The sequence below is a fragment of the Cyprinus carpio genome, chromosome B18 (genome assembly GCF_018340385.1).
Source record: "Cyprinus carpio isolate SPL01 chromosome B18, ASM1834038v1, whole genome shotgun sequence".
Taxonomy (NCBI): Eukaryota; Metazoa; Chordata; class Actinopteri; order Cypriniformes; family Cyprinidae; genus Cyprinus; species Cyprinus carpio.
The window spans coordinates 17,945,303-17,955,618 of record NC_056614.1 but is presented as its reverse complement, the minus strand read 5'-3'; the positions used below and the strand labels follow the sequence as shown (position 1 = coordinate 17,955,618).

The 10,316-nt window shown below is 36.3% G+C and overlaps 1 protein-coding gene across 1 annotated transcript; it reads right to left on the bottom strand.

Moving 5' to 3' along the window:
* Positions 1 to 81: 81 nt before the first annotated feature.
* Positions 82 to 7,236, bottom strand: LOC109070450 (interleukin-34-like). The gene is made up of 7 exons (XM_019087026.2): positions 6,899 to 7,236; positions 5,098 to 5,207; positions 3,598 to 3,704; positions 3,343 to 3,420; positions 2,167 to 2,367; positions 1,758 to 1,923; positions 82 to 922 (listed from the first exon to the last, which is right to left on the bottom strand). The coding sequence occupies exons 2-7, from the start codon at positions 5,135 to 5,137 to the stop codon at positions 879 to 881; spliced, it is 636 nt and encodes a 211-aa protein (XP_018942571.1). The 5' UTR covers positions 5,138 to 5,207; positions 6,899 to 7,236; the 3' UTR covers positions 82 to 878.
* Positions 7,237 to 10,316: the final 3,080 nt, after the last annotated feature.

Here is a 10,316-nt window from a genome sequence, read left to right as displayed (position 1 = left end):
GTACTGTATGTGTGTGAAAGGTGAGAGTGTGTTTGTAAAGAAACCAAATCTTCACACAAACCATACATCTGAACACTTGGGGGTGATAGAGAGAGGTTTATTTTCCAAGCCATGTTACAAGTTACCGGAACATTCTGTGGCAAGAATCCAAATAAATAACCTAGATTAAAATCTGTGTATAAAACATATGCAAACCTGATATTAAAACCCTCTTGATCATCTTAAAAAAAAACCTTTTTATAGAAATGCTTTGGTGCAATCTTTCAACATTTGACCAGCAGTAAAGCACAAAGTAAAGAGCCTCTGGGTAAAAGCAACAATGCCAACTAAGCCAGCAGTCAGCACAACATTTGCATGCAAATGATATGTGTACAAAAGAAGCTTTATGTTACTTAAACATCGTATCTAAATCTTACCAAGAACATTTACAACATGGCAATGATAATATACTGTTTTGGTATACATGAAGGACAAAATATGGATTTTCCTCAGAAATATAAGTCACAGTGGCAAAGACTTTTTTGAAATTACCAATAGTAAATGCTACTGCGAAGAGTCAAAGCTGCTCTCTTCCACAGAGCACACACACAGTGCATACATGATTGTTTACTAGCTAAAAAAGTTGGCAGGCAGGTGAATGGAGGTATGCATGTTCTTAATGATGGAGAGCAATAGCTGCAGGGTTAGTGGAGTGTCTTCCAACTGGTGTGATGGCCGTTGCATTTTCCCTTATGGGTAACACCGATGGAGGCAGTCAGTGACTTCACTAGGACAGGAGGCACACAAGCATGCTGCGTGTCACTACATAACCCAGGTAACACCCTTTTACACCTACACCAGCAACGCAAACACAGGATCAGATCCGTTTAGATCTGCTGCTATGTAGTTTTCTTCCCTCTCCTCCAGTTGAGGACTTTACAATCTAGAAATGAACAAAGAGAAATAGTACAGATAAGTGGTCACATATTTTAATGTCACATCTAAAGATGAGTTGCTCATTAGAATGGCGGGATGAAATTAAGATAGCCCTTTTGAGGGCTCCAATCCATTTACTCTTCAAAAGAATCAATCAAAAAATAATGGCTATGTTGAAACTAATGGTTTTCATGTACAGTGTTACCACCATAACAACATTTCACAAAAAAAAATGGTAGAAGGCACAGACCAGGCATGTTCAGGCTAGTAACAACATGTGGGCTTTTTAAAGTACTTTACATCCGTCAGACAACCTCAAAAGCTTGAATCATGCCACCATCTCATTCATCATGTAGGGGATAAAGACGTTGATTCAGTCCCCTAGCATTTTTTCTCATTCACAAAGGCTGATGGTCGACCACAGACTCGCATCAACAAACAGCAAAAGTTTCCATCTTTTTGCTACTGTGTGCATACATTTTGGAGTTGCATGAGGTTATCAACAAACATTTGGTAGACTGGTGGAAGAACCCTTCTTGAGGTTGGACTCCAAAATTCCCCAATCCTTTCCAAGTTGTAGCAATCATTAGATGGACCTCAACTGTCTTACCTCAAACCTTAAAAATACCAACGAGTAAGTACCAGAATTCCCAAAAAAATTCCAGATCCCAAAAACAAGTAGTCTGAGTTTTTTTGGAATTGATTCAGTGGACCTTCACCGAGGTGAAAAACGTAATCAATCAATGTTTAGCAGATCAATATATTGTCTACAGTACCATAAATGTAAAGAAAGCAGGTTCCATTAATATATACCGTTGTAAACATATACTATTTTCACTTACAATCATAATTGTCGTCGTCTTCTTTTGAGAAGCACTCTTTGAACAGGCAAAGCATGGTCCGATAACAGTTGTCCAGTATTGACTTGGGTGTAACAGACTTCCATCCCTCGTAATATTGATCTGTCAAGTGATCCCAGATGTTTTGTATTCTCTCTGGAAGTACTCTCTTTTTTGAAACAGGTACAAAGACACACACATTTATATTGTTATGATCTTAAATAATAGGAATATATCAGTCAAATGACAAATAACATCTGCAATACAGATTGGACAGATTCAAAAGGTCAAATTGAGTTTGCTTGTATTCAAGAGAGTGAGTTTAGAGATACTGTAAGCAGTGGCAATGACAGCCAGAATGATTTATAATGTGCTGCTTTTGAGAAAAGAGAAATCACATCATTGTTCTAACCTCTTCATCTCTGGGATTCTTTTCGTTATAAGGCTCCTCAAAACGTCTGAAGAGATTCTCCAGATTGGAGAGGTATTTACTGCGTGTAGGATGTCTCTCTGGCAGCACCCTTAAAACCCTCTTTATCCCCTGCTGACTGACCCAAAGCCACAAATCCTGTAGATCTCTCTGCTGCAGTGGCTCCTCTTCATTACTCATATTCTAGAGAACAGAGTGAGAGATGGACAAGATAAGGAAGAAGGAATGAGAAGATGAGGAACACTTTAAGGGAAATGTTTAATTATATTAGAATTGTTGTGCTTTATAGGCATGTATTTTTTTTGTTAGTTAGGTCTAAGGTCACAGGGTTTATGCCAGGTCAGGTCAAATTCGATTCAGAACATACATATATTCAGTTCAGAATATATATATATATATATATATATATATATATATCTATCTATCTATCTATCTATGTGTGTGTGTATGTGTGTCTGTCTGTCTGTCTGTCTGTCTGTCTGTCTATCTATCTATCTATCTATCTATCTATCTATCTATCTATCTATCTATCTATCTATCTATCTATCTATATATATATATATATATATATATATATATACACAAAGAACATTGTAACCAGATAACAGGAACAAAATGCTATAAATTTTCAGATGTTTTGTATATTCCCTCTTTTTTAATAACAGTATATAATATAACATGGGGGGTTAAGAACTTATAGCTCTTTAAAAAACTTTTTTGTATTAAAATTAAAATCTCCATTAAGTTCATTTAAAAAACTACCTAGATTATACTTCTATTACATATATAGTTTGATATATCTCTATCTGTTCTTTTATCCATTTTATATAATATTGTAATACAATCATTTACTTTATTCTGCATTGCTCTATTTATTATTATTATTATTATTATTATTATATTTTAGTGATCTAGATATGTCTAAACAGGTTTTGTGAGATTCGCCCCTGTATTTTTGCAAATGCTGAGTCACAGGCCTTGAGAAGCACTAAAACTGTAATTCCATTCTGAGTCTGTTATAAGTCACGAGTCTTAAATATCTGGCAAAAGGTGACAAAGAGGAAAAATGAGCTAATTTGTGTGGGAAGTTGTGAAGAGTGTGGCTTTGAGTGAGTCAGAGCATTGGATGGGGACGGTGTCAGTGGGATAAAGACTTACCAGCCTGCTGATGTTACGTAGTCTGAATACCTCTTCATAGTGCACTTGAATAGTATAGTTAATGGGAAAGTTCATTTTCTGTAAATATACATGTAAAACCTTTTATTGACATGTCATTCATTCTGTCTCATGCTATATTTAGTTGAAGCCTATATTTTTCTTTAGTTTTTTCCCCATGTAAACTTAACAAAAGCCTAAAAGCCTGCAACTTTTAAAATATAACACTATAGTTTCAAAAATTAAACATATGTTTACCATAAAACGTCTCCTTAGGGTTACATTTAGCTTGTCCCGTATGGCATTCAGAGATACACAGAGATCTGGTCCTGCACTCATGCAGACTGGTAATAGACAAATAAAACCTAGAAGGACAGAAGAAGAAAATAATGACTTTTAACATAATGCCATTGCCTACAATAAAAACCATCATGAAATGATTTTTGTTAAACTTCATGATTTTATAGTTCATCAAAAAGCCTGTAACTTGTGTCTAGTATCTATACAAATTTTATAGTTAAATTTATTCAAAAAAGTTTTGAAGATGCAATATATATTGCAATATATATTTTTATTTACTGATTATAATAATGTCAGTGTTTACTTTCAGTTTTTGCTGAGTTTTGTGCAAAATGTCACATTGACTGGTGCAATGTCTCTTTGAAGGCAATGACTCATAAAGTTGCATAGATAGAATTAGAGCTGTGACAAAACCTCAAACCACAGCCCGACTTACAAGGAATAAGATGTTTTTTTAGGTTTTAAAACACACTGAGCACTGCTGCAAAAGAAAATCTCTGAACATCTTCCTGCAAAAACAAAAGCTAAACATTTAAAAGCCATAATTCCACAACACAAGATCTTCTGCAGTCTACATGTGGTAAAAAGCAGGATGAATATTATACATGAGATGATCACACATTGTTTATTGGAGCTCTTCGAGACGATAAAGTCAAACTCAAGCAGATTAACTGTGGCAGTGAACCTGAGGCTGATCCTGTATCTATTTTAACTGGAGATTTTATTGTTAAAGATAAGTGATTCTGACTGGCTAGCCCAGGGCGGAAAGACAGGGCACAAGGCAGTCAACTGTCACTTTGCTGTGGATCACAGTGCGCTTGGCCTCTGTGGTTGAGCTGCCCTATAGGGCAGTTACCCAGAGACTGACAGTCAGCAAAGTCTCAGAGACCATGAAGCAGACTTCTGAGGGCCAGAGGAATTTGTCATGCACACAGAACCTGGACTATTTACTGGTGTCCAACCACTCAACCCCCATCTCCCGTCAAAGTTATTCTGGCTTTTTTGGAATGGTATCCCACTCTTTGCCCTCTCTTTTACCTTATGCATCTGTCTGTCTCTCTTCTCTCTCTCTCCTGAACACAGGAAGTGGTGACATTATCAGTCACACCTTAGTCCTTCAATTGCAGCACCACATGCAGTAGCTTTCCTCAAACATATGTTTAGCTTGACACTCATTTCAGAAGAAACAAGAGACTAGATACGCAAATGTTAAAACCACACACTAAGTTAACTGTTCCCTAATCCAGCTCACATAATCACACACAGAAATTCAGACATTTGTCCTTTTTTGCATAAACTCAAAAGAGCCTCTCTCCTCTTAGCTGAGGAAGTAATAAATCATCAAGTTTGTCTGTAGGGCCATTGAAAAAATATTTATGTCTAGCACTGACACATCCAAATTTCCTCTTGGCACAATATTAAAAAACTTAAATCACTTAATTACTAGACTTTACTTACCCAGCAGCCCCCTGAGGAGCCGGCATTCAGACTGGACCATGGTTCTGCTTAAACTCTGCTTGCACTGTAATGTGGGTCTAAATTCCAGAAAATTCTTCTGTCTTCTTGGTCTTTAAAAAAACAAACAAACAGAATAGAGTCAGAACAAATATCACACTAGAATTTTGACTGCCATTATATGACTCTCTGTGCATACAACTGTCTTTCTAAAATCTCTTGCTGGACAAAGAGAACGAGGGATGACACATCTGAATTCATTTACTCTCCTTTTGGATGGTAAAGTATTTAAATATCCAAAAAAGTCTGATCTGGCATATCTGATTTTAATGGCAAAAAAAGTTGTAAAAAATGTGAAGCAGGGAAAGGGAACACTGGTCATCTGGGTCAGCTTTGTCATAATGTTCCTCTGTTTTTCTTCTCCAGAGCTTGTGCAGCTGTGTAAAACAAATCCAGATGTTGTCTCTTTTTGCTTCTTTCGAAAGAAAAAATAAAATAAAATTCCTTGTAACCCTAAATTGAACAATGTCTTGACCTAGCAAGCTTCTAACTAATAGACATGTGATGAACACGAGGGGCAGAATGTACATTAAAAAATGTCAGAAATGTCTTTACATTATTTTCTTGAATATGAAAAAATTATCATTACACATAATAAAAATGTGGATCTGTAAAGCAAAACCTCATGCAGGAAGAATCTATGACGTACAGAATATGAGCCAGAACAAATCATATCCTCTATGTTATCTTCGATCTGACATAATATTTGAACTATTATTTTACTTATTTTTTTTTTATCTCACAATCAGTTCATTTTCTCTGCTCTGATCAAAACTCAATTTAAAAGATCTGTTTGATTTTTTTCTCTTCTAGTCTAATGGTGATTTTCTTTCTGTTGAAAAAAGACATATTGCTGCATACATACATTTCATAATGTTGTTTTATTAATATAGCATTCTTTATTTAAGCCAGCTTTTTAATGGTATATTATTTGCCATGTTTACATGTGCATCATTTGCCAACTAGGGCCAATATTCTGGTTATGCCTTTAAAATAAACTTCTGGAAATACTAGAGAAGACAAATCATCAATTCTCATTCATGTTTAAAAAAAATTAGATATTTTATACAACACCAATATATTATAAAATAAAACATCACCTAGGATTGCCTATATTTGGAAAGAAATGAATTTTCAGTTCGAATATGATGTTGAATTACCCAAAATTCAGATTATTTCCATTCAATGGCTTATTCAGATTTAGAAAATGCTACAGCTGGAATAGTGGTTTAATTTACAGCAGTCAAATTAATACATTTATATGACGCGAAGAAGAACATATAAGAACATAAGAATATTACCAAATTCTGATTAATATCCGAATTTTCTTGTGCATGTAAACGCAATTAATGGCGAAGGTTCAAAAATAAATAAAGACAGGAAAAATTAAGGAAATAAGTAACAATAATAATAATGTATATTAAAAAAAATACAACTTTGAAAGTATCATTAAAACAATACATTATGCATTATGAGTGCAATGACAGTTCATATTATTATGGTTATAATTCACGTGCGCGCCATCGACTGTTGATGTAGGCTATCAGTCAGATGTTGGCGTCAGAACATGTTGCAGATTCACCTGTTATCTAATCAAATCAAAACAAAAGCGATCTGTCAGGGGACCGCGCTGGATCGTTGGAACTTGGCTTGGATATGAAACGCGTTGGGCTTCATTCCAATATAAGACGCATTTACACGCGACACAGTTCAGCAACACAGCGAATATAAACAAGCCACAAACCTTTCGATTCGATGAGCAACGTTGTCTCAATGAGAAACCATCTGCGGAGTACTTTCAATAAACAGCAGCTGTTTACTTAACCCTGTAGATATGACCGCTGACACTTCCAGGCGTGCAGAATAGGCAACTGACCGAAGTAGTAAATTCGCCCCTTTTTCAATGCAACGTCCACCCAAAAGACTCGGAAACTCCCTTTATGTCACCTCTTTAGGTTAAGTGTCTATACACACCCGCCTACAGCCTTCTCCACTCGAAAGTACCACGAGAATAACACTCTGAGTAAAGGACGACAGTCGACTACACTGTTACTTTCACTTTTGGGATCTATATAAACTATTAACTCATCAGTGACTGGATTTTAATAAAGGGGCAGCGGTTTGACCTAAAAAAGCGAATAAACCTTTGCTGCTGCTTTTGTATGCCCGCGGAACCAATATAGTTGGAAATGTTGGGGGTCTTAAAATAATTTTTACATGTAAGTAAATACCTTTCAGCAGTGTTTTCGAACGTTTCATAAGTCAGAGCGCGCTAAATTTTTAGCAACAACTGCTCGATAGTCTGTAGCGGTCGGTACATTTCATGAAAAATACTACTGTTATTATCCCATTAATAACGTTTTATGGTAAACATATGTTTAATTTTTGAAACTATAGTGTTATATTTTAAAAGTTGCATGCTTTTAGGCTTTTGTTAAGTTTACATGGGAAAAAACTAAATAAAAATTAAAAAAAAAATAGGCTACAACTAAATATAGCATGAGACAATGAATGACATATCAATAAAAGGTTTTACATGTATATTTACAGTGTAAATGCAACAAAATTAAATAAAAGTATGTATTTTGTTTAAAAATTCTTTCATAAAGTTTGTTAACTGGACAAGACATCACACAGAAAATTAGAGACAAAAAAAATGAGCCACCTGTAAGTCAATAAAGCGCATATACTGCGCAACATCTGCAGTTTTACAATATAAAGGAGTCAAAATAACCTATAAACTCACACAGAAATTGATTCACGGAAACAAGTTATCGATGAACCGTCAACAACACCTTAGTAGGCCTACTTAGAGCCAGCCAAGCTTCAGTTCATGCAGATTCAGTGTCTACTTTTCCCAATTTCCCTGTAAACCTCATTTAACCCACGCACATTACTAATTTATTCCCTACATTTACTGTGGTTCTGTGGTGACAGGCTTGGCACAGCTGTAAATTTTCAGGAATTTCATGACAAAATGTTTTTTCGGACTCTGAAGCGTCTCATTTCGCAGTACAATGGAAAATGAGCATATGGATGACCAACGCACATTGGCCTTTCGCGTAGGATTGCTTTGTTACTGGCCACAATGCCCCTCTTGTTTTGTAGTAACTTTAATATCTATTTAGGAGAATAATCACTTGATGATAATGCTATCTTTGCTGTCCTAACAAAGGTCAGAGCCACTCAAGACCAAAGAAGACAAATGAGAGGGACATTCCGACTCCCCCACCAAACCATTAAAAAAAAAAAACTAGTCAAAACACCATGTCAACCTAGATTATATCACATCAATATGGAAACTCCCAAAGGAAGAAGAGTGACAGAAAACTTATTAATGTGCCTCAAAACATCACCTGGTTTTAAACAACCTCCACAAAATCTCAACCTACTTTTATGGCCTGACATTACTTTTTTTTTTAATTATTATTATTCTTTAGCAGTGCAGTCACTTAAATTCAGACCCTCTGACAGTTTTTATAGGTGGGCCCCCATCATCACAGACCCCAAGAGAATATTCCTAGTCCTCCACATCCTTAATAGCACATTCTTGGGGTACATTGGCAATTTGAGTGTTGTCCAACCATCCAGGCTTGGATTCGGTGACACGAGGATCCAAGATTTAGATTGCAAATGACATAAATCATAGCCTTCTGTTGGCACAATCAGAAGTAATTTGAGGTTTCTGCAATAGTGCAATGTTACATGTGAGATCATAAAACTATTGACTGTAAATACACACTGAACTGGAACAAGCATGTAACTTGTGTTAAGTATTTGCAAAAATTATGGCCTTCCACATATTGCTCAATTTTCCAACTGTATTTCACAGCATGACTTTGCAAGAATTTGCGTGTCTCGAGAAAAACTATTCATGAATTCTTTATTAAGGGGGCAACTCAAGTGAAAACTGTACTGTAGGGGGAACGTGGTAGAAAATTAACATTGTGGGTTTAAGTGTGATCAGGATGTGACTCACTATAATGGAATACTTATCAAAGGTGGTCTTCACTATGACACATCATTCTCCGTTAACTCAAGCAATTAAAATTAGAAAATGAAATAAAAGAATAATATACGGAATGGAATCCTTCACCTAATACAGCGATATGCACTGTTTAAACTACTGCTGTAATACTTCAAAATAGAACACATTCCCAATTCAGTCCTGTAACAACACAGAACTTGCATCATTCAACGTTTTAAAAAGAACAACATATTTGTTACCTATTTTGGTATGGAGAATCATTAAAGTTAGCTGTAACTTCAGCCCATGGCAGTAGTCAACCTAATCTGAAATTATCGAGAATCACACTATTAAACATTAGCAGTGTTGGCCAATCTCTAAAATACTTTTCAGTTCAACAAAGGTAGGGTGTCAGGTCAACTGCAATCAGATAGCCAACTATGAAAAAAAAAAAAAGATCCTTTTTTTTTTTTTAAATATTTTTGAAATATTAAAGGGGTCATATGATGCTTTTGCAAATTTCCCTTTCTCTTTGGAGTGTCACACGTTCTTGGTGAATAAAGATCTGTGAAGTTGCAAAGACTAAAGTCTCAAATCCAAAGAGATATTCTTTATAAAAGTTGAGACTCGTCCACGCCCCCCTGAAACGGCTCGTTCTAACACGCCCCCACATCTCTACATTACTATGTGGGAAGATTAGCATAACACCGGCCAGATGTTCACGCAAAGAAAGAAGGCGTACCTTTTATTCTCGTTGTAGTATTGTTGTTGCCGTCGCCGCCATGTCGTATAGACGCTGTGTTTCTTGTTGTGAAAGCAAAACTACTTTGATTGGCCTTCCAAAAGAGGACGATATCCGCCTCGTCATCCCTGGAGCTGATCCGTGCTGGTCGCTGAGGAAATACATCAACTTTGCACTGTGCACGGCTTTCACCGAGGACGAAGCAGAGTCCAGCCCGGGGTCATCAGATGTGGTTGCTGCAAGACCAAGGTACGCTCCTTCGTAGAATCCGCCTGCCGCACCGTTCTCAAGCCGACCGCCTCTCCTCATTCAAGCCGGCCGCAGCTCACTCAAGGCCGCAGTGTGTGATAGTTTCGTTGAGAAAGCGAAACTACTTTGTTTTTGTCTTCCAAAATAAGACAGGACTAGAAATGTTTAGATCACGTTTATAAAGGGTTTTATGTTTATGTCCCA